The sequence below is a fragment of the Taudactylus pleione genome, unplaced genomic scaffold, assembly GCF_031769625.1.
Source record: "Taudactylus pleione unplaced genomic scaffold, aTauple2 ptg000093l, whole genome shotgun sequence".
NCBI classification, from domain to species: Eukaryota; Metazoa; Chordata; class Amphibia; order Anura; family Myobatrachidae; genus Taudactylus; species Taudactylus pleione.
The window spans coordinates 41,843,809-41,869,333 of NW_028284495.1; the positions used below are offsets into that span (position 1 = coordinate 41,843,809).

Consider the following 25,525-nt stretch of genomic DNA (forward strand, 5'->3'; position numbering starts at 1 on the left):
TTCAAAGGAATGTTACGTTTCTAAGTGAATTGTCTTACACCATTGTAATCTCCTCTAGGGCAATGGCATCCTCCTATAGTGGCTATAAAAGCCCTTTAGCTACATCACTAGACAGTAGACACGCAGTCTAAATATAGTTAAATATAGCTTTTATATTAAGGGCTTTTTTTTTTTTTCTTTTTTTTTGGGGGGGAAGAAAGTAGTATCATTGTTTAGAAATCATTTTGTGGAGAATTAGCTATTAGTTTGCTTAAGTGATGGAAAGTGCATTTCTATAGTACTCTGGGTCAGCAGTTTAAAAATGCAAAAAGTTATAACTGTTATCTGGAATACAAGAGAACAGCTGAACTTTCCTTCTACTTCTAGTCAGACCTTTTGAGCTTCAAGATCAAAAATGGGAGGCAGAATCGGTGGCCACTGCAATCATAATTGTCAGGATCCATCTCTTCCAACATCAGTAGGGGGCAGAACTTTGTAATATGCAGACATGTTGACACATTCCTTCAAGGATCAGTGGGTTCTAGAGATTATAACAATGGCTACTTTGGCTACTTGAGGAAATATTTGTGTAGTCCACAACTTGATGCTTTGCAAGATCATCTACAAACCTCAAACAAAACTGCAGTTAGTGGTCCTGATTCAGAGGTGGATGCAATGCTAATGTTTGCACAGTTGAGTGATTTTCTACTGCCCAAAAAGTCCTGGAAACCCCTACAGCATATACGTTCCTCTGAGTGTATGCAGGGTCAGCTTTTTCGTACATAGGCGCTGGCATTAAAACAGAAGAGGCAAAACCATGAGTGTTCCTGGATGGTGACTGGGAGGTGGCCTGACTTGTGCGCACAAAAAGGGCCGTCTTATGGGTGTTTTAAGGGAGTGTCGGTGAATGCTGGTACAGTCTCAGATGCAGAACCGCAGCTGCAGAAGCCATGTTTAGCCGGAGTTGAGAAGGAGACACTTCTCCAGCCATAAGGTGATGCAAGTGTCGATGGTGCGACAATAGTGGAGTGTTAAGAAGCACAGTGGATTTGCACTGTCCATGCACACTTTGTGAGTCACTCGAAGACCTTGGCAGAAGGATAGTAGCTCCGTTGTGTTGTATCCAAAGGGGTGGGTTTTAACTACCAATCTCATCTGGAGGTAACTAATTGTAAGGACTGCTATGGAATATATACATTTTTAAATAGTGGCAAGTATAATCGTAAGACTGGTAATTGAATCGATTTTATATCCAATTTCACTTGAGGCCAGAACATATAATATTGAGCATACACACTGTCCAATATCGCACGCGATCGAACGATATATTGTATCGTTTCATCGTATACGATTTATTGTTGCTCCTGTACACACTAGAACAACTGTCCTTAGGATCCCCTGGAAAATTGAATAATGGGCTGTAGGGTGGGTTGTGCTGTAAAAAGAGGAATTAGGGAAAACGCCATTTTCTTTGTGCAGTATTGCTCTGTGTTTGCTGAAGTTAGGTTATCCTGCTGAACACTCTACTTAACTTACTGCTATACTTTGTTTTGACTTGCTCTACAAAGTGTTTCTTTGCTCTGAAAGTATGGCTAGTTATCACTTTCAAGCTGTGGCTGCCTGTAATCTCATTGTGGCATCACTCCCTGATACCAAAAATGCTTAAAAGAGGAAGAGTGTGGTGAGGACCTGCTGGACCAAGGAGTGGCTGCTGCAGAGAGACTCCATGTCTCACATGCCCTTGCTCATGGAGGTTCGTGAGAACAATCCTGATGACTACAGGAACTTTATGCGGGTGGATGATGACTCCTTCCAGGAGTTGCTTGCTCTGGTGACTTCATACATTCTAAAGGATTCTTTAGCATTGTACTGATGACTGTGGTCAATGCGAACTATGAATTTATTTTTGTGGACATTGGGAAGAATGGCTGGCTGAGCTTCAGATGGTGGTTATACTGCACAGAGAAAATGTCGTTTTCCCTAATTCCTCTTTTTACAGCACAGCCCACCCTACAGACCATTATTAAAATTTCCAGAGGATCCTAAGGACAGTTGTTCTAGTGTGTACAGGAGCAACGATAAATCGTATACGATGAAACGATACAATATATCATTCGATCATATGCGATATTGGACAGTGTGTACACTCAATATCATATGTTCTGGCCTCAAGTGAAATTGGATATAAAATCTGTTCAATTACAAGTCTTACGATGATACTTGCCACTATTTACTTTGGAAAAAATATATATATATTCCATAGCAGTCCTTACAATTCGTTACCTCCAGCTGAGATTGGTAGTTAAAACCCACCCCTTTGGATACAACACAATGGAGCTACTATCCTTTTGCCACGGTCTTCGAGTGACTCACAAAGTGTACAAAACATATAAAATATATGAAACATGGGTGGGAAACCTGGACAGCCATATATTTAGAAAAAAAGGAATAGGCTTGGTGCCCCTCACGTCTCTGCATTTGCTAAAGCTGCCTTGTTTCGCTACATGTCTGACTGGCTACTACGTACTGATCATTACACTAATCCAGCCGAAGTGTGTCGCGACTTGTTGAGCACGTAGGATAGATGGACACATCTGCATTATCAATCTCGTTACATTGGTGCTAGCAAAGTCTAGACTGACATCTAGTTCTGATGTTTCCCAGCAGATGTAGCAGATCTGGATGAGTCATTTAATAGCTTGGTTTCTGTGTTGGGTAGATGCACGTGGAAGACTAGGCTGTTTTGGGACAGTTTGGCTCTGGTGCAAAAGTCTACTTTGTGCCCAACTCTTCATCTTCCCAGAATTGACAGTCAGTTTTAGAGCAAAATGGCGTATTTGCAGGAATAAATGTTGAGTGCCCAATGGTTCTACAGAATGGTCAGTGTGATAGTGGATGAGCACTCTACATTTACTTAAATGTCTCCACAGGAGCAACTGAGCACTATGGGCACTGGCTTTTTTTTTTTTTTTAAGTTCTAGCTCTTAAATCTTTTTTGTCAATGCCTGATTAATAGTTTGTCACCCTTAACTAAGATTTTTAGACTTTAGACAGTAGAGTTAATGCAAATTGAAACATTTCTATTACTTGCAGAATATAACATTTATAATGGAGGTTTTTTTTAAATATGTCAGTCATGTTATCTGTCCTATTTTTTTTAACATGCATTCTCTGAATTAGGTATGAAAAGTGGAAGGGTCGAGTAACGCAAAATGCTTAATAGTTCCAGCTGATCTACTCACTAAATAAAATTTATTTTTGTTTTACAGAGTAATAATACCATTGAGCTGAGCACAACAATAGTGAGAGCCAGCCCTACACCTTCGGAAATGCTGATGGCAGACAGCAATACTTTGTCCTGGCAGCAAGGCAAATGTCAAATGTCCAGTGATATCCCTAAACAAATCAGCAAAAGTCCTTCTGGGTTTAGACCTCTTAAAACTCATGGCATTGGAGCTAAATTAACTGGAGAATCATTAAAACAAGAAGGAAAGAAATTAGAGCCGGAGTACACGTTTTTAAATTGTAAAGACAAAGTTAATACTCTTAGTTCTGGCTTAATAGTTGATACGAACGGTTTTCAAGCTCCCATCGCTCAAGTAGATCATCCTTTTTCATGGCAAGAGTTTACAGCAAGATCAGGTCAAGGGTTGTCTTCTGTAAATATGCCAGAGTCAGCTTTGCTGGATAGGTGCAATGCAATGCAAACCGTTCCTGGTAAAAATCAGTTTGTTTTCCCTCCTGGTTTGAAACCAGTTTTGCCAGCTACAGACTTACAGAAACTACCCTCTGTTCCTACTCTCCTTACTGGACAACCCCTCTCCAACACACCATTTGCTCAACACTATCTAGGAAACATTGCTCCAATCCCCCCATACCCAGTAGGAAGTAATTTAGGATGCCATAGCTGTACCCTTCAAACACAAAATACCCAAAGCACTGGAGTTCCACAGAGTACAAATTTTGGTCCTGGATTACTTGCCACGCTGCCAATAAGTAATCAAACTTCAGGAAACCAGAACATTGGCCACCATATCCATTTGCTAGAAACCCAGGCTGGCACTACTGGATTCACTCAATGGGCCACAAGAATGTCATCTGGGTTTGGTATGTATTAGTGTGTGTGAGTGCGCATATATACAGTATGTATACGAGAGAGAGAAATTTTTTAGATTAAATTGCATTGCACTTCTGCTATATATTAACTAAAGTCCCATTTTTTTATAGTAATTTAGAGTTTTGATGTAGATCCATTTTTTTTTTCTTTTCATTTTTTTATTTTTTTTTACATTTCTACAAGGGCAAGTTTTGGTGACTGAAGAGGTCACCTTTCCGAGTGCATGTTGTGTCGGAATTGCATCACAAGCTTCTCTGAATATTTTTAACCCAAATGAAAGATGGATGCAAGTTAATATTGGAATAATAGGTATTGCTGTAGATGGAGAAAAAGTAAGTTCTTTTTTTGTCCTTAACTTGCAGTAGTTTTTTTTTTTATTTTTTTATTAAGCAACTAAAATATTCAATACTGTGTCCATGACTAATGAAAAAAAAATTGGAGAAGTTAAGGGAACTGTTAAAGCAGAATCATGTGTCTCTCTGGGCAATGTACAAGCCATATATGTAGGGTACTTTATAGGCTGACCAACCAGCTATTTTCTGTCTGGACACTGAAGTACCATTTTTATATTGGCGTGTTTAAATGTATACAGGAATTGCATCTTAGTCTTTGCACATGTCTGGGTGCTGATATCTAGGTTTCTGTTTGACTTTGTGAATGTGGTCTGTTGTCTGCTTGGAGTTTTACACCCTTATCAGTGAAAATGGGTCATGACAGTGTACAAACACACAGGGTTATATTTACTAAAGTGTGGGTTTATAGAAGTGGAGATGTTGCCCATAGCAACCAATCATTCTAGCTATTATCTAATGGGTAGAATCTGGTTGCTATGGGCAACATCTCCACTTCTATAAACCCACACTTTAGTAAATATACCCCCAGAAACTGGTTTATAAGATTATATAAACTAACAGCGGTTTATTGAAACAGCACAGTGTATTGTTTGCTGGTCCACTTCTGATTTTTGGACTGAGTATCCCTGATGATATGAGTGGGAGACAGTGGCGTAACTTCATCTCAGGTGCCTGGAGGCAAGATAAATGTTGGTGCCCCCCCCCCCCCCAAAATAAAATGTACCACGCCCCAGCTGCCGCCGCCCCCCTTATGCAGTTCCTTTTATATAATGCCCCCAGTAGTGGTCCCCCTAAACAGTGCCCGCCTATGTAGTGCTCTCCAGTAATGGTCCCCTTATGCAGTACCCCCAGTAGTGAGCCCCCTGTAGTTGCCCCCAGTAGTGATGTCCCCCACCGCGCGCGCGCGCACACACAAAAAAAACATCCCCGCTCCAGTGCTGCTGCCGTCCATCCCCGGCGTCCGCTCCTAGGCACTATGGGAGTGACGTCATTACGTCACTCCCATAGTGCACTGCGGGACCCGAAAGACAGAGCTCACTCCTGAGCTCCGTCCCCGGCGTCCGCTCCTCGGCACTATGGGAGTGACGTTATGATGTCACTCCCATAGTACACTGCGGGACCCGGAAGACGGAGGGAGCCGGGGGTTTGAATAGGAGCCGGGCGCCCGCTGGTAACACACTCAGCGGGCGCCCAGCAAATGGAGGGTGCAGGGGTGCGACCGCACCCCTTGCACCCTACTTAGTTACGCCAATGGAGGTGGAGCGCCGATCAGCGGCGCTCTTTCTCCATGCAGCTCCCGGGTACAATGGAGCCAGGTGCCCCCTTCAGGGCTGACGCCCGGCGGCAAATGACTCCATTGTCTCCGGGAGTTACGCCACTGGTGGGAGATCACTGACTGTATTTAAGCTGGCTCTGGGTGCATGTGGGGTATGATTCCTTAGTGGTAGTTGTGCTGTCTTTGTGTTTTTGGTCTTGTCCCTTAGTGAAAAAGTTGATAGAGATTTCATAAAGGTAGAAGAGGTTGGATAACAGCCAGTATTGTAGTTGCACTGTTATGGGACATAGTTCAGAATCCGTTGGATGTATTTTGTCTTGAAATTTTCAAACAAAATGAGGTATTGCAAATTAAGCTTTATTGTTTTTACACTTAACATAAAAAGGGCAGAATAAGAGATCAGTCAGAAGTTTTCCTTAGCCACATAGAATATCTCTATCTAGTATAAAGTCTTGGCAATGTGATCCATTTGAATATTTATCACTGATACATTTGTTTAACTGGACCATCTTATTTTTTAGATTGACATTGGAGCTGACCAGTGCTTGGTTTTTAAGAACAAAACAATAATTGGTCCACGAGCATCTGAAGACATAAAAATTCTCCTATTACCTCAGAGACCAGGACTTTTCCAGTGTGTACTTAGTGTGTCATCTTGGCCTGTGTCTGCTGATACTGAGACAATTGTAAGAGCTGAAACCATGGCCTCCAAGGTTCTACTGACTGCCGTTTCAGAATTTCCTGTAATTGAGGTAATTGCCACTGCTTTGAATGTGCAAGTTCTTCTAGGATAGTATTCACCATTAAACATAGTTTTACAATTGAAATAAATGTAGCATTCATATGTAATGTAGACAGTAAGTCCTGGATCGCCCGTCTAAAGTAGTAATACAATAAACGTACATCTTTTACAACATTTGTTATTAGGTTTTTAACTTTTACTGCATTTTAGAGCTTGAAATATGCTTTTGCATATATACATAGTTTATTTCTATTTTTCTGTTCTGAGACGGATTTATTTGCTCAAGAGTGTTGTGCACTGAAATAAATACTTTGCTTCTAAATATTATCCTGAAAACCTTATGTTAAAAATATAGGTTTGTCATAAAAAGTCCTGGAGTTGGATACACATTTTGCCAAACCCCAAGGGGCCTCTGCATTATTTTCTTACTGTTGTTGATTCTAGGCACCGGACCTATAAAAAGGGCACTTTGGTGCGTGCCCAAAAAGGGGGCATGGCCACAGCAAAAGGGTCTGTCTTTAAGACATACCCCCTTTTCATCACTCTTGGGGGCATGCCATGCCATAAAATCTATTCTCTTCTACTGACCTGTCTTCCACACAGCCACTTAAGTAAACTCTAGATTGTGCAGAATTTGTCTGTTTTGCCCTCCCTATTATATTGCTTGGGTACATCCTCACTGTAATGGCTGCCATGCCAATACATAATTCCCATCCATGTTTGAGAGTGATTAATTGTTTTTCAGAGACCGTTTTGAAAGTTATTTAGTCTAACTTTAAATCTTTTTGTTATGTTTCTTTTGTGCCTCCCCCCCCCCCCCTTCCCCCATAGATGGACAATGGAAAGAGTGATGGTTTAGATTTTGGTGATCTGTCATCTGGCAGTTGGAAAATACTTCCTCTAAAATTGATAAATAAGACTCGTGCTACAGTGCCTATCAGACTTACTATTAGTGCTGTAAGTATGCATGTTAACCATGAACCAATAACGTGCTGATGGAGTTTACATTTGTAATATGTGGGTTTGTACGTTTTTATTTACAGAAAGCTTTAAAGGCAGCCCTTTTTCGATTTGTACATACCCTGCAGAATATATACATAAGTCAGAGGTTCCTAAACTCCGCCATTACAGTCCAGGTTTTAAGGATCATGCTTGAGTACAGGAGACTTACTACGTCAGTCAATTTGATTTAACCATCTGGACTCATGCATGGATATCCTTAAAACCTGGACTGTAATGGCGGAGTTTGGAAACCTCTGAACTTTTTTTTTTTTTTTTTTTCTTTAGCATTCAGTTGACAGTGACTGCATAGATCATTTTTTTTTCTTCTTCAGGGTCCATAGGGATCCACAGGGATACCATGGGGAAAATGTGGTTGGAGTGATCCACGCACCAAACAGTTAAGCTTTCAGCTCCCAGGATGCCTCAAGTCCTCCTCCACATATATCCCGCCCCTGGCCACAGGCATTCAGTTTTGATTTTGATGCGGCAGGATTCAGATGCACCGTTATAACATGCACTCCCAAACCTTTTATTTTATGATTTATTTTATTTATTTTTACTTTAGAGCAAGCAGCGCTAGGCGTCCTAAAGGACGCCTGTGCTGCTGCTCCATCTACCTCTGCCGGTGCCGCAACACCAGTAACTGGACTGGTGATTTCAGCGGGCACCAGCAGAGCTTGGCTACTGGCGATTCTGGGACCCGGGACTGCAGCTGTAAACATGGGGAGGCAGGTAAGGTGGTTCCCTGCTCCCAGGTAACCACGTGGCAGTCCGTACCTCTGACGGTTGGAGACCTTCCAGAGGTTTCTGTAGTGGGGTGACTGCCCCCACTAAACCACTGGGGCAAGTCAGTCTGGCGTCTGGGACAGTGGCGACGGCCATGTTATAAGGCCAGTGTACTTGGGGAGGGGGGGGTTGATAGGCTCTCCCCCAGCCCAGACACCGATTCAGCTGAGGTTTTTCCACGTTGGGGTTGCTCCTCCTCCCCTCTGTATATGAGATGCACAGCGACCACTATCATTGCTGTCCTGTAGCTGCTGGTCTTAGAAGGTTTAGGTCTAGTCTCCCTGTATACATCTCCCCAGAGGCCAGGTTATTCAGTGCTCAAAATCCTACCAAGTCTTGTGCTTTGAGTAGTTGATTCAGGGCCCATTGCAAGTATATTGTATGTGACTAGCTCTGCTTTGTTGTTGCTGCCTTTATTTTTCTGTACTGTCAGGTATAACTATCACTACTATTTCTCCTCAACCCTTTGCTACAGGTGTGGGGAATATTTTTTCTTTTTTTTTCTTCAAATTGTACTTCACATTCAGGGCCGGATTCAGTTAGACGCGAAAAGCCGCAATCAGCGAAACAGTTTTGCCTATTGCTGCTTTTCACCTATTTGCGTCTTAACTCCAAATTCAATTTCAGGACTTTTTCGCCTAAGAGAGACATGTAAATTTTGAGGTGAAAATTAAAATAGTGGGGAGACAAGGATAAAAAGTAGCTAAATAGGTTTCTTGGGGGGCTGTATGGATGGGGCATGTGTTTTCGGATTGTAGGTGCATGCAGCAAGTGGATTTTTCCCTTTTAAAAAAATAAACTAAAAAAAAATACACTTTAGAAATGCAAAAAGATGCTAGCACCCATTTTCAAGTACCCCAAATTTGACAGTATTCTTTATTTTCTATAAAAATGCTGTTTTCTCGAATTTTTTACCACTTTTACAAATATGCTCCTAGAAAGCTTTTAACACAAATTGAGGACACAAGTACTTTTATTAGGGCTAATGGTACACATCTGCAATGATTTCCAGTGTCCGTGCTTCTTATTTTGGGGTACAGACTGATAAGCCCCCAATCTATTCAGTACTTTCCGCCTGTTATGCATTTGCCTATTTGCGTTTTCACCAGTTCTGTAATTGAATAGGGCGAATTGCGGGGATGCGCATGCCGCAAATTCGTGTCCCAAACAGGCGAATGTGGCGGAAAGTACAACAGTATCCGACTTTTTGCGTCTAATTGAATACAGGCCTTATTTTTTTATTTGTGAAGGCAGTCACATTTGCACTTGCTTATTATGTCTAAGAATAAGGGTAAACTGGAAACTGAGGCCCAGTGCTGGTTTCATGTAAAAGTTGTTTGGCGGGCTTGTCCCCTCAGGACTTTATACAGGATGGTTTGTGTGCTGTTTGTTACCTTACCAGTCCAGTTTACCAGCCCCTGTACAGGAGCCATCTTGGATGTCCTCCGTGTCTCAGGTTATGACGCAGCTAGTGGATTGTTTTGCTACTCCCACGCTGCCTCCCTTAATGGGATACCCACGTTCCAGCTTGCTATGTTTGTTCCCCCTGTATATCCTTCCTGGATGCATGTTTTTATGCCCACTCAAGTCAGAGTACGGCTCAGTCAGCTGCTGCATTTCAACAAATGTTGCAGGCGAACAGACCGGTAGCCACTAAGGCACCTAAGCGGACAATATAATTTTATCAGTCTGCTCAGAATGTACAGTAGATTCAGATGCATCATCGGCGGAATCGGGAGAGGAGGACTATCTTTCTACAGTGGATGTCCCTTCTTTGGTGAGGGCGGTCAAATCAATCCTAAATATACAGGATGATGAGTCAGCTCCTAGACCTAAAGCTCCAGTGTTTAAACACCAGAAGGTGGTAAAAGCAGAGTTTTCCGAAGTCTGAGCAGCTCAATGAACTTATGGAAGAAGCATGGAGTTTCCCAGATAAACTGTTCCATGTTATAAAAAGATTAGCATCTTTGTATCCTTTCCCACCTACTGAATGTACTAAGTGGGAAGTCCCTCCTACTGTGGATGCTCATGTGACACATTTAAACAGGAGTACTACATTACCTACAGTATATCGTCCGCATCTTCCCGTAAAGATCCTACAGATAGAAAACTTGAAACAGGTCTTAAATTAGTGTTTTTATTGTCTGGAGCTGTTATTCGACCAGCTATGGCCACGGCTTGGGTGTCCAAGGCTGTTGGAGAATGGACGAGGGCATTAGAAGATACTCTACCGAATGCTACCAGAGAAAAGCTGACATATATCTCCCACAAACGGGAAACGGCTTCTTATTTGGGAGAAGCTGCAATGGATGCTGGGGTCCTGGTTTCTGAAGCATCGGCAGCTTCGGTTGTTGCTCGTAGAGCCCTTTGGTCAAGGTCCTGGAAAGCAGATACCGGATCCAGGAAGGCTCTGGAATCCTTACCTTTTATGGAAACATAAATATAAATTGTGGGTTAACAAATAATTAACCCCTTACCGGGCGCTACCACAATATTATATAAAAAACAAGCCTTATTGTACCTACAATTATGTAAGCAGCAACCTACTGAGTACCTCTGAAATACTCAAATTTTATGATACAGATTTGAAAATTTGCAGTAAAATACTTTGAAGTCTTAGTAATAGACCATCTGCCCTCAAACATTTTCTCCACCTCTCAACCCAAGCTGTGAATCAACTTTGGAAAAATTCCAATGGTCGGTGTTTGATCCAGGAACGTATGGTGTTTTTAACAACCTCGGTCTTAAATACTGTCTCCGGGGTCAACATTTTGGAGAGGGCCAAACAGATGAAAGTCAGAAGGGACCAAATCAGAACTGTATAGTGGATGTGGCATTATTGCCCACCCCATTTTGGCAATTGCCACAGATGTTGCCATCGAAGTGTGAGGTGTGGCATTGTCGTGGTGAAAGATGACATTTGACAGTGGAATTGTTGACCTTTTTTTGCGGATGGCTTCTTTCAGCTTTTTAAGTGTTAAAATGTATCGATCACTGTTTGGTTTGGTGCCAAGTAATCGATGAGAATAACACCTCGGCAATCCCAGAAGACTTTGTTTACGGATCGCTGTGATTTAAACTTTTTGGGCCTAGGTGAACTTTGGTGTTGCCATTGCTTTGATTCGGCCTTTGTTCCTGGATCATAATGGAATACCCACGTCTCATCTCCTGTAATGACATTTTCCAAAAACGTCTCCGGGTTGACTTCAAAGTTGGTCAAAAGGTCATTGCACACTTCCACCCTCTGGGCCTTATGATCCCTGGTTAATTGCTTTGGAACCCATTTAACACACACTTTATGATATCCCAAATCATTGATTAGTGATTCTACAGTGCCATGGCTACATTGAAGTTCATCACTGATGGGATGCAATTGGGAAACCGGCTGACGTGATACCGACAGCCGGCTTCCTGATTGCTTTATCCCGGCGTGGGTTAAATCACAGGCATCTATATCTAGACGCCAGTCATTTTCCCGACGCCGGTTCTCTGCTGTCACTGCAGTTGATGATCTGCCACCACGAGGTTTGTCGCACACGACGATTATCCCGATTGAAAAAGCTTCATCCACCTTCTGACATTGCTATAGTCAAGAGTACGCTCACCATACTTTTTTTCAGTCTTCTGTGGATTTCTGTAGCACTGCAGCCTTCTTTTTCCAGAAATTCAATGACTGCTCTTTGTTTCGTCTTGGATTCCATGGTATTTCTTGGACTACCTAAACAAAACTAGATAAATAGTTAGCAGACCTATTAAACTATAAACTGACAACGTTTCAAATAAATGTTGCATATTATTTCAGAGTTATGAGAATTTAGGCATTACTTATTCTACAACCCTCATACAATAATAATAAATCTCTTAAAACTGTGTATGTATGCGTGTGTGTATGTATGTATGTGTGTGTATATATATATATACACATACACACACAAACACACAATTGGTTTACAAAACAAGCCTCCAAAATAATCAGTTGAAGATAATCTTTTTTTAAATCTTCTTCAAAAATGGCTATAAATAGTGGTTAGCCTTATTGGAGATATTAATAATGAAAGATGTTAATCCAGATAACTGACACAGGAATATATCCAGGAAGAATGTACCCTCTACTAGGGTTAATTACTGGTCCCCACTCATCTCACTGCTCAAAATAGCTCAGTCAGCTGGGGCACCACCACATTCAACACACCATCCCAAGTTCAAATCCCGGTGTTATCATTTGGTCACAGAGAATATAAAATTTATATTTATTTGTATGGTATTATCCAATTACTGGTCCGGCTTGTTACTCTGGAAAAAATAAAGCGCTCAATTGCGGCAGTCCTTATGTATAGCAAAAGAGGTGGGGAGAGGAGCTTCTCTTATTAGAGATATGGTATCAGCTGCAGTCTTTTACAATTGATAATTGCTGTTAGGCGAGCAGAACTCAATAACCGCCCTGATGGTGTTTAAAATCGGGTATAGCAATTAACACGCAGCTGATCAGGTTGCCAATCACTTACACGCTCCCCGTTAGGGCTGGATGACTCCCAGTATTCAGCGACCTTGCAGCAGTCGGCAGCTCCACTTGGTTATCCCACACACTCGCTTCACAGGAGTTCAGATGGTAAGTCCGTGACTCAGATTTGGCAATAATATAAATCTCCTTTAAGGCTTCGGCATAAAGTCAGCACAAGGAGGTTGGTTGTAAACCAAAAACCGCTCCATAAATCAGCCTTAACGCGTTTCTCTGGCACTATGCTCTGCCAGTTTCCTCAAAAGGTAAGTTATTAATGGAGTTCTCAACAGCACTTTTATACCCATATGGACCAATAAAAATGTCCTTATCTGATTAACTGCAGCTGTCACAAACAGGTGTCTCTGTTATCCAGGTGTCTCATTACAATATAAAACATAATATATGTATCATCAATTTAAATTAATACATCAAAAGGCTTGATTATAAATACATGTTCAATAACAAATTCTTAATTAAACAAATTATATCTGATAACAATTCTTACCAATGGCAACATTCTAATTTGAAACCCTCAAATTATTCACCTCATAAATAACCTTATTAAGTACAAGGGATACAGAAACAAATCCCTAATCATCTGACTAATCATATAGCTCAGTTGGCTGGAGCACCACCACATTCAACACACCATCTCAGGTTCAAATCCTGGTGTTATCATTTAGTCATAAAGGATTATTATTATTACCGGTTATTTATATAGCGCACACATATTCCGCAGAGCTTTACAGAGAATATCTTACCATTCACATCAGTCCCTGCCCCAGTGGAGCTTACAATCTATATTTCCTACCACATGCTCACACACATACACACTATGGTCAATTTTGTGGGGAGCCAATTAACCTACCTATATATTTTTGGGGTATATAATTCATGTTTATTTCTATAGTATTATCCATACAAATCTCTTATTACTATTTTTCTTCGCAAATGAACACATGACTGTTCAAATAGCTCAGTCAACTAGAGCACCATCTCGCTTAACACACAGACCAAGGTTCAGATCCCAATATTATCTTTTAAGCAAAGGCTATGCATTGTATTATAAAATTATCATATTAATCCTTCATTCATACTAAAACCATAACTGGTTTTGTAAACCAATTGTTTTTTTCTAATGAATGTTTATATTAATTATGCATTAATTGTGTTTTTTTTTTATATATATATATATATATATATATATATATATATTATGCAGTTTTAAGAGATTTATTATTATTGTAAATAAAATCAATTTATTAAAATATACAATTGTGTTCAATAAATGTAATGTGCACCTTGTGGTGGAAATTCATTCTACCTTATTTTCATTTTGTGGAAACATACTGTTTGGAGCAGAATTGGAACTAGTGGCTACTCTGGCAGCCTCAACAGCTACATCAAAGTCTAGGCAAACTTATTTTCTGTCATTTTGCCGTCAGGGAAAAGCAAAAGGACAGTCTTCCTCCAGACCGTCTAGTTCTTGCAGGACCACTAAGCAGCAAACTAAGAGATCCTGGCCGGTCAGATGTCAAGCCTCTAAGCCGGACGACAAACCCTCTGCCTGATAGGGCGGGCCTCCTACTGGGGGATCCCAGGATGGGAGACAGACTTCTTCTATTTGTGGACTACTGGCATCAAACAGATGCCTGGGTCCGAGAAGTGGTCTCTCGGGTGTATGCGCTCACTTTCCAGAGGCATCCTCCCCAGAAGATTTTTTTTTTATGTACAACTCCCCCATCAGATTCTATCAAGGCCTTGGCCCTCCAGGAGGCCATTTACTCCCTGCTGCGGACAGGGGTGATAATCCCGGTTCCTGTGGTTCAACAAGAAAGGGGTTATTACTCCTATCTATTTTTGATTCAGAAACCAAATGGGTCTCATCGCCGTATTCTAAATCTGAAAACCCTCAACAAGTTTATCAATGTACCCAAGTTCCGTATGGAGACTCTATGGTCAATTATTTTGGCAATGGAATCTGGGGATTTGTGGCTTCCCTGGATACTCAGGATGTTTATCTGCATGTGCCTATCACGCCATCCCACCAACAATTTCTACGGTTTGCTGTCCTACAACAACATTGCCAATTTCAGGCACTGTCCTTTGGTCTATCAACTGTCCCTCGGGTCTTCACCAAAATAATTGCCGTTATGACTGCCTACCTCAGGCATCAGAGAATCTGAATACTCCCATATCTGGACGACCTTCTGATATTGGCACAGTCTCAAGCTGTTTTACAACGTCTCCAACTGAACAGATGCACAGCTGGATTATCAATTGGAAGAAATCCTTTCTTTCTCCAATACAGCGGATGTTACATCTGCGGGGCTCACTTCTGGATTCTCAGGCACAAAGGGTATTTCTGCCAAAGGACAAGATTTCTTCCCAAACATTGAGTATGCAAGCAAAGGGTATACATTCTATCAGTGATACAGGTCCTGAGGTCAGTGGTGTCCACCTTCAACATGGTGGAATATGCTCAGTTCCTTTCTAGGCCTCTGCAACAATTAATTATCTTCCGGTGGAACAGGCACTATCATCTAATACAGAGATTCTCAAACTCTGTCCTCATGACCCCACACAGTTCACTTTTTCAAGGTCGCCCAGCAGGTGCACAGGTGTATTCTTTACTTGCTGACACATTTTGAAAGATCCACAGGTGGAGCTAATTGTTTCACTTGTGATTCTGTGAGGAGACCTGGAAAACGTGCTGTTTGGGGTCCTAAGGACAGAGTTTGAGAACCTATGATCTAATACGGTCCCAGAGGATCCTTCTCTCTCCGGAGGTTCTTCTCTCAGTGAGCAGGCTGTGTTGGCTCCCAAAAATATTTTTTTTATATAGCAAGTTGAGAAAGGACACTTAAAGATATAAACTGCCCTAAACCTATTCCTGTGCATCCTCATGCATGAACACATACATTAGAGAACATGTGCTCATTCCAAGCTCGCTCTTCCTCATAGGGGCCAGCATCTGCCCTGAGTTTGATAAACATCTGTGTCTGCATGTGGAATGCCATCCTGCCCACTTGTTCACCTCCATTTTTTTTTCTACGACTCATGCTCGATATGCTGAAATCTGAGATCCATGCGGAAACCCACTTGCATCCTACTCAGAATCATAGTTTTTCAAAGTTTTTAGATACATTATGATAAATGTGTGGGTTACTAAGAAAGCTTAACTGTGTGTGGGGCACAGAAATAGTTACCAAACTCAGATCTGGAGGGATAGAGTTCAGTATCGGTAAAATGTAGCTTATATCTATTGGTACAGTGTAGCATCATTTCTATCTTTTCTAAGAACTTTTATGCTATGTAAAGCAGCACTTAACATTATTAGAGATTGGGCAGCATTTGTTTGGCAAGGATTGCTTAAAAGTTCAAGTGTTTTAAATAATAGTTATACTTTTGTCACCAGAATGCCACTGCATGGCGTTGCTTCAATTTTTCAAAAGATCCTACAAATCTGGCTCAAGAGTTTCCTGTACATTCAGACTTGGTTTTAAAGATGTCTTCCCCGTCTGTCATAAGTCACGTTATGCGTGCATCCTTTGATTGCCAGGTAAGTCCGAACTAGTAGGATAGGTTAATTTGTAACTATAGAGTGAAGCGTAAATTATTTTTTTACCCATTTGCAAATCCAGATGTGTGTGCGTGTGTATGTATGTGTGTGTATATGTGTGTATGTATGTGTGTGTGTGTGTGTGTGTGTATATATATATATATATATATATATATATATATATATATATATATATATATATGAGAGAGATGTATTATACACAAATACTGTATACTGTAGTTTAGATGCAGGATGCCAACATTGTGTTTTTCTCGTTAGAACCCTGTACCGTCGGCCATTAATGACCATGTCAACATGTTCAATGTCGAGATGTATTCTCCAAGGCATGACACACAAATACCTTAAGAGAGTGGTAAAGGAATTCCTTGCCATACCATAGGCTGCAAGGGACTGCTAATACCTACCTATCTGCTAAACACATCATGCTGACAAATTAATCTAAGTGGCTATACATGCAATACATGGTAGTGTGCAGCCCAGATGGCACTCCCGGGTGCTGAAACATTCTAGGCCATTATTTCTTAAACATGGTCCTCAAAGCCCTATGACAGTTCTGATTTTAAGGATATTTATGCTTGAGCACAGGTGTTTTAAGTTGTTTTGATTTATCCATCTGTGCTCAAGGCTGGATTCTTTAAAACCTGGATTGTAAGGGATCTTTAAAGACTTGAGTTTAGGAAACACTGTCTAGGCTGGGCCTGAGTCAAAGTCCAGTATCTTGTGCAGCCTGTACTGTATTTTCTGCGTTTGCTTTCTGGTGAAGGAAATTGGATACTTTGGGGAGCATCTCATCAGACCTCTTGCCTTGGCTACCGTAGGTCTACAATTCACTCCATTTTGTACCTTTTTGGTGAAAATTAGGCTTGTGGAGAGTGTTTAAGACCGGTCTGTTTTGAATCCTTCCTAGAATTAAGGAGAATGTAGAATTTGGGGAGTCTAATAAGATGGGGCACTAGGCAATTTGACAGACCCTCTGGAGTACATCCCTATGGCTTGTCCTCTCACTGTCTCATTGCAGTAGTTTTTAGTTTTGAACATTCATATCCATGGTCAATGCACATGATTTTTATAGAAAATTATAATTTTTTTCTGTGTGGCTTTGTTTTTAATATTTGTTTGTTTTGTTCTTTCGTCCGTCCGTCCGTCCCCCCCCCCCCACGTCAGCTGTTCTGTGATATTGGTCTGAGGAATAGGTGGATCCAGTCAAGTGCTGTTATTCTTCACTAGACGTGAATTCTCAATTTTAAAGAATATTTTTTAACTACTGGTTCTGTGCTTAGAATATACTTTGCAGCCACTTGGGTTGATGTAGACACTATAACTTCTGGAGGATTCTAAAAATATATTTAATATTTCAGACCATTGCCTTTCAGTCAATGAAAAAGACTGTACGCTGCACCTCTCGGAGCGGCTTAGTCTGTACTCTTGTTGAGCCTTTTTTGAGCCTCCATACAGATGAGTCCTCATACATCTAGCCTCCTTGCGCGTTAAACAGCACTTGTAGTTGCGCCATGCCGTGGAGTGACTCAGTAGTGCCAAGCGTCTTTTGTACGACTCTTTACCTTCAAATGCGTCTTATTCACGCAGCGATACGAATAGATAACACAAGCAGCTTCTGCTGTTTAAAATTATATGCAGCATGTCTCTGTGCGTCTGCGGGTGTATCTGCATGCGAAACGCTACGTTAGTGTCAGTGTCTGTAATACTGTACTGGTGCATACACACTGGGCGCTATTACTGAGCGATTCCACGATTACGACATCGTAATCGTGCAATCACTCAGTAATCGTGCACTGTAATGGCTGAAACGACTGGCAATGCACGCTCCCGCTGGTAGTTTCCGGCATTGTGCTGCATGTTCAGGCGAGGAACAATCAGTCGATAAGGACAGATTGTGCATGTTTAGGGATGAGGGAGGGAGCCTACACTGAACGACTGATTGTTCAGTGTAGGCACTACAGGGGACAGAAACGACACTACGATTATGACATGGTAATCGTACAGGCTTTCCTGATCGCCCTGTTAACGTAGTGTTTAGCATGCAGATACACCTGCAGATGCACACAGAACATAGGCATGCTGCATCATACCTGCCTACTGTTGAAAAAGCATTTCAGGGAGATTGTGAAAGCAACACCTATGAGCGCAGCGGTAAAGTGGACGTGTACTACTACATCTGAGGCCTGTCCTAAAAGTGAACTTGCATCTAAATGTAAATGAGCCCCAAAGCGGTTAGTAAGATCTACATGGTGATGAAAACACACTGATGCTTTTCATAAAAAAATGCATGTAGCCATAGGGATCATTGTGCCTTATAACCAATGCACGGAAATTATACTAATGATCCCATTTGAATGTATATATCTGTTTTTCTTTAATATAATAGCTTCATAATGGGGGTAAGGTGCAATCAGGGAAATTTTCTAGACTCTTCAGGGAGACAGGGAGATTGCTACTATTTTAGGGAGTCTCGTTGGCAAGTATGTGCTGCATATCATTTTAATCAGCCGAAGCTGCTTGTGATATCTATTCGCATCGCTGTGCGAATAAGACGCATTTTAATGTAAAAAGTCACACACAAGACGCTCGGCGCTTCCAAGTCACACGGAGCTCCCGCATTGTGTGGCGCGACCTGTAGTGCACAGAGGATAGATGTATGGGGACACATCTGTAATTGCATAGAGGGCAACATAAACATCTTGTGTTCTAAGCACTATTGGGTAAACTATCTTTTTAGGTTACTGTTCCGGAGATATGTTTGGAGTGTGTTTCTATTTTGTGCTCCCTGAAGATTAAGGGCAGTAATTTTGTCTATGAAGGAGAATAATTTTTATTTGTTCTATTTCAGGAACCAGACATTTTTTTGCTCTGGCTTGTGTTCCATGCCCCACAAGCATACAATTCATCAGGTAAATTTTCAGTTATCATTCCAATGCATGTATAATATCTTAAAGCTTGAGGTTCCTGTTAAGGCCTATGTGTTCGGTAACCTGTTGCAAGCTTTATACTTGCTCTCCTACTTCCTAGAATGTGTTTGCACTCAACGGTTTATTTAGGATAGTTTTTCGTGATTATTATATAAATGGAGATAACCATAGAAATATCTTTTCATAGTTGTGGTCCAAATTCATTATTGTACATTGTAAAAAAAAGACATTAGCAGGTCTCTAATGCACAATTAGACCAATCCAAGCAGCCAGCAGCCAATACATATAAATTAATGATGGCACCTAATTTTTTTGTGTCATTTCTGTTGATGACACCTAAATATTACCCATGGCTCCTGGATTTGATGGAGCAGCAGTGGAATTCAAGAGCTGGTCAAATGAGGCGAACTAATGCACCAGTCTCAGACAGTAGTTGTGATACTGTCAAGTTCTTACTATATGGGTAATAATGATGGCAATGATGGTGTTTTGGCAACAAAATAGTGCAGTGCTCCATTGAAAGAAATTGATTAAAGTATTTTTTTTGTAATGCAGTTGAATGATTGATATCCATTTTATATATAGATTCCTGTCCCCATAACATGTTATTGCAGGGCTGAAATTTTTCTAAAATCTAGGAGCCTGTTTGAAAGTTTAGGAGCCAGACCATCTTCCTCAACCAAAATATAAAAAGTTGTATAGACTACCAAACATATACTACTTTCCTCCTATTTCCCCTCATGCCATCTGACCACAACAAATAACCCCTTCAAAACCAGTTTGACCCAGCCACATGCCCATCTCTGGTGCCCATTTTATTGCATGCTAAAGCAGGAGCCCCCAATTCCTAGCATACCACGCAGCAGGGCCCCCAATTTGTAGCATGACACACAGCAGGACTCCAGTTAATAATGTTATATAGAATTGTCCCCAAGTTAGTTTTTAAAGGGTGCTATTCATAGCCTTCACCACACTCCTATGGACTTTACTTTTTGTCAGTATTGCTAACAGTATTGTATTTTAGGAAAATTAACAATACACCTTTGAAGTGCCACTATACCCATTACACAATGACACCGCAGATAAAAGTGTATATCCATGAAAATATACCGAGCAGGATGAATACTATGGCAATGCTATACTGTACAAGTATACTTTACTACCCGGATACTTTCAAGTCTACCTCCTACTCCCTTAATCCATTATTACCCTCTTCTCCTCTCACACCCTGAGCCATGTGTGTACCTCAGTCCAGGCAGACAGTCATGCTAAGTCCTGTTGCTGACTGCGGCGGTAATACAGAAATCATGGCTGCGGGACACAGATCAACGCAGGAAGAGAGCAGGAACAACCAAGCCAAACCCCCTGTATCTCCCCAGAGTATTTTAGGCAACGTGGCACAAACCACCTGCCAGAACAAGCTAGGGTACACACTAGCTATCGCACAATACCACATCTGCAAATCTCCACTGGGGCTGCTGAGGATCTGCTGCTTTCCAGTACTCGACAAGTCCCAGTCACCAAGTCTTAGTCGCCCAGGTGACCAGGATTTGCCAAGCCCTATGTTATTGGCAATGTGCACAAATAATGACTAATGGTGATCGATTTAACTATTTTGTGCAGTCTTAATGTATCATGTGTGCAAGTGGCAGAATGCTCTATTATGTTACTGTCACAATAGTAGCTTTCACCATATGAGGACAGAAGACACAAGCCATAAAGCAAATCTAGAATAACTTTAACATTTTTGAGTTTGTAAAGTACTTGGACTCATTGCATTTGAGTGTGGGTATTTTTATTTTCATCTTCTCATACTTTCACTGTAACAGGTTCACTTGGTCCACCTGAAGAGTTTTTAGCAAGGGTTGATGTTGAGGTTGACAGCCCAGGTCCTGCTTGTTTGTTAAAGAGTATTCCCTTGCGTGCAAGAGCTGGTTGTGCAAGGATCCATGCTCCTAAAGACCTACAGGTTTGTAACTGTTAAAACATTTATTATTTTTGATACTGTTTGGCTGAATATAGTCCTTTCTCATTGTGCAAGACATTTTACTCCTCATGACCTCACCGTATTTTACAGAAAGATGGGTTTCTGAATTAGATGCACTGCCATTTGCGGATACTGCTTTTTCACCTCTGTCATGTCATTCATGGAGGCAACCAAGAAGCCTTAACCCCAGTCACACTAAGCTCTATTCTCAATTACTGAATAACACAAATGAAAAGACCAGTACCTCAAACATAATGCACATCCTGAAGTTTATTGAGGTACTCTGACATGTAGGAAAAATTCTCCTGACCTTAGTCATTTAAACCTTTCAAAAATAAGTATTGAGAAGACCAAATTGTGTAGACCCAAGGGATGTGATTATCAAGAAAAGGCTAGAGTAGTACCAGTGTACTCAGAGCGTGCATATTGCAAATTCGTATATTATGCATAATCTATATTTTCCATCTGTATTTTTTTTTTTTTTTAAACAGACTATTCATTTGAACTGTAGTGTGGGTTCATCAGCCAAACAACTACTGCCACTTAAAAATGCAGGGAATATTGCTACACATTTAAAAGTAAAGGTAAGATGTTTTCAACAAATTATAATATCTTGTGGTTCATTTCGTTTGTGTTGGTGTATTTTTGATGAAAGGAGGACTCCTTTTCCTATGTAACCCTGTTTCCAAACTGGGAAGCTTTGTGTTTGTTTTTTTGGTTTTTATTGCCTTCCGTACTTAAGATGTTGGCCTTTATGCTCTTCTGGGTTCGTGCATTGTGGATATCAGTTTGGATGTACTGTAACCATGTAAGGTGGAGCAGTGTATCAATGGGATTGAGGGTAGAGAAAGATCTGGTGAGCAGTCTGTGCATGCTGATGCTGCTTTCTCACCTTGTTTAGATTTTGTAGTTTTAAGGTTTAAAGGTTTTTTCCTACACAGAAAACTTTGGGTACAGATGGAAAGTGAAGTGCGGGGAGTGTTATCAAGTCACATGACCACTTGTGCTACAGAGACAGAACATATTTATTAATGTGACTTACAATGTTCCTAACAACACATGGTTGCACTACATTAACCTTAACTGTACACTATATACAATCAGAGCGATGTCATTGTAAGATTACAAGTAGTGTGTTTATCTGTTCTTCCCTGATTGAGTGGCATGGATCAAACCTTGGTGAGATAGCAACCAATCTGCTTTTAGCTATCATTTATTTAGCAGTCTATAAAATGATGACAGATCGAAACTAATTGGTTGGTGGGTGCAACTTCTCCACTTTGGGCCTGATTCAGAGCCGTTCGCTATTTGCGGTCGTTCGTTCAAAAACAAGGGGTGGCTATTCAAATGATCCGTTCACAAATTGCAGTTTGTTCACACCTCTAAGTCTGAACGAGCGAGCAAAACATACGCTCGTTTATTTGATAAAAACGCCCCCTGGCCGCTCGCACCATACGTCATGTCCGCTATTTATTAGATTAATCGAGTACATCGTACAGCGTATGAACTGCTCGCTATTCTTGTGGTTGGTTTTTTCAACCGCTATTTTGCGAGCAGTTCTGAGTTAAAAAAAAACAAGTGACGTGGTCAATGACGCTGCTGTATTAATTATGCACTCCCTTAAAACGCCCGTTTTGACCTTTTAAGCACGCCTGCGTTCGAATTCCACTCCCCCGTTTTCAAACACCTTCCCCTGTTACCACCCACATACGCCTCATTCTGTCACTCAAAATAGCAGGCACTCGCTATATAGCGTACAAACAATTTTCGGCCGCACTGACTGGTTCGCGCATGCGTACTAAAAACCGTACGCATGCGCAGATGTGCAAACATCGCTCGGAACGAGCGTACGGCCGCTAGCGAGCGGCTCTGAATGAGGGCCTTTGTTTCTTAAAGGTTTGATACATCTCCACCTATGTGTTTCTTAACCTAATGTTGCCTTTAGAAATACTGTGAGTGTTCCGACCAGAGCCGGATTTAGAGTTCACGGGGCCCTAGGCAAGATATGTTTTAGGGACCCCTCCATCAAACAATCATGCGTGTGTATACAGGGGAATAGTTGAGACGGGAGGAAAGGGGGACAAACAGAGGCAGAAATGAGGAAAGAAGGGTGAGACGGGAGGAAAGGGGAAAATAGGGTGAGATGGGAGGAAAGGGGGATGAACAGAGGTGGACAGGAAGAAATGGGGACACACAGAGGGAGACGAGAGGAAAGGGGGACAAACAGAATGAGACGGGAGGAAAAGGGGGTTGGAATGAAAAGGGGAAGAACATGGTGAGACAGAAGGAAAGGTGGAAGAACAGAGGGAGACAGGAGAAGGTGGGGAAACAGAAAATAAAGTAAACACCTACACAATTGCTAGTGACTCGCAAAGAGAGAGAGAGAGCGCTGTGTTATTTTATTATTTAACACTATAAGAATTTTTTTTCAGTTAAACTTACCCATGCCTGTCTTTGCTGGGTCATTTTGATGCCCCTGATTTCAGAGGCAGAAGACCAGTGTCCTGCATTATCACCCCATGATTCTCACTTGGGAGATGGAATGACTGGGGGGTGAGTCTGTCTCCCGCGGTTCCTACATCACGGGGGAGGCTAGCTTCAGGGGGTGTGGGTCAGAGGGGGCAGGTAGACAGCGGGGTATGCAATGGAGGCAGAGGCTGGCAACATTCACTGGTTACCACAGCGCAGGGTTAAGGAGGGGGGGAGGCTAGATCAGCACACGCTGCGGTGAGGGAAGGCTGGCTACACTGCGGAGGGTAGCTACAGTGGAGAAGGCTGGCAGCACTTATGTGACTGCAGGGCTGGCCAGATCAGCAAACGCTGAGGGGAGGGGGGCTGGCTGCACTGCGCAGGGAGAGGAGGTTTGAGTGGCGGACGGAGGAGGCTGGCTTCACTTACTGACTGTAGCTGCTCACACTGCAAGCATCACAGGGGTGGAGAGTGAGATGATTGGAGGAGAGGAGTGACAGAGCAGGAAGTGGCGCTGCGCTGCAGTGGTGAGTGGTTCACCGGGCTGAGCGGGCTCCCAGCTGAAGGACAGTAACTCCACTTCTGACTTCCCCTGCATAGTAGAGGAAGGGTTATGACCATGCTGCTGCTGCTGTCCTGCCTGTGGGTGTGTCCTCTCCTGGCCCATGCAAACATCAACAGTTCAACACAGCGCAGCAGGTAATCTCCAGGGCCGGATTTCAGGGGGGCCCGACCACGGGCCCTTTGAGACCCGACGGGCCCTAGGCGGGCGCCTAGGTTACCTAATGGTAAATCCGGCCCTGGTTCCGACCCATATATAGAATAGATTATACCTACATGTGATGCATATAGCTTATTTAATGTATCTGTGTTTGGTGGAGTTGTTTTGAAAAAACACTTGGCATTATTACATTTTACAGACTAAAATATGGGAATCCTTGGTAGTCTTCAATCCTATGGGTACTAATGAAGATCTCTTTGGCTTATGCAGTATATATAGAAATGAGAGAGAATGTCACACCAGGCAAAAAAACAAAAATCCTGAGGTCTTTAAAAAGTATGTCTGTGCTGTGCCTAATGCTTCATCCATGCATGTGCAGTCTTTGTCGGAGAGAGTGTAGCCAGCAGACTTTGTCCCGTATTCAATTAGACGCGAAATGCCGAGATCCGCAAAAAAGTATCGCCGATTGCGTCTTTTCGCCTGTCGGAAACTTATCTCCGTATTCAATTCCACCCGCTTTTCACGTACATGGAAAATCATTGCAATGTAATAGGCAAAAAAGATTTGCCTCTGCATAGCAGGAGAAAAGAAGTGCAACATTTTTATTTTGGGGTGCAAAGGTGGGGAAAACCACTCAGAACCCTTGGGACAGCCCCCAAAAGGATAACTGCGGCCAAAAGACGCGATGTAGGCGAAAAGTCCGGCAAGCTTGAACTTTATCGCGGGTGCGAAACTAATTGAATACCGCCCTTTGTTGGGAATTGTGCAGAAAGCATGGAAAGGGTAAAGCTGGGTACACACCATATGATGTAAGTATACATCGCACTCACCGTACACACTGCATGATCTGGTGTATGACAGTGCGATGTATCGTTACACACTATATTTCATGCCATCGTCCCATCGGCCGTGCAAAACAGCAGATGGGACAATTCGTGAATGACAGATCGGGCGTACGCAGTATACGATGTGTACAATATATTGCATGATAAATAATATAGTGTGTACCAAGCTTAACAAGTGGTCTTTGGCGTGTGGAAAAGAGTAGTCTACTTTTACCTTTCCCTGGAAGTCTAACATTC

The 25,525-nt window shown here is 41.9% G+C and overlaps 1 protein-coding gene across 1 annotated transcript in view; it reads left to right on the forward strand.

Moving 5' to 3' along the window:
- The window catches only part of LOC148526981 (centrosomal protein of 192 kDa-like), a 207,086-nt gene that overhangs the window by 176,316 nt on the left and 5,245 nt on the right, over positions 1-25,525 (forward strand). Inside the window, exons 22-29 of the mRNA XM_088469516.1 lie at positions 3,249-4,086; positions 4,280-4,428; positions 6,247-6,477; positions 7,299-7,424; positions 16,175-16,318; positions 19,188-19,248; positions 21,096-21,235; positions 21,745-21,837. Of these exons, the coding sequence (XP_088325642.1) occupies positions 3,249-4,086; positions 4,280-4,428; positions 6,247-6,477; positions 7,299-7,424; positions 16,175-16,318; positions 19,188-19,248; positions 21,096-21,235; positions 21,745-21,837 (1,782 nt within the window). The remainder of the gene's footprint in view (positions 1-3,248; positions 4,087-4,279; positions 4,429-6,246; positions 6,478-7,298; positions 7,425-16,174; positions 16,319-19,187; positions 19,249-21,095; positions 21,236-21,744; positions 21,838-25,525) is intronic.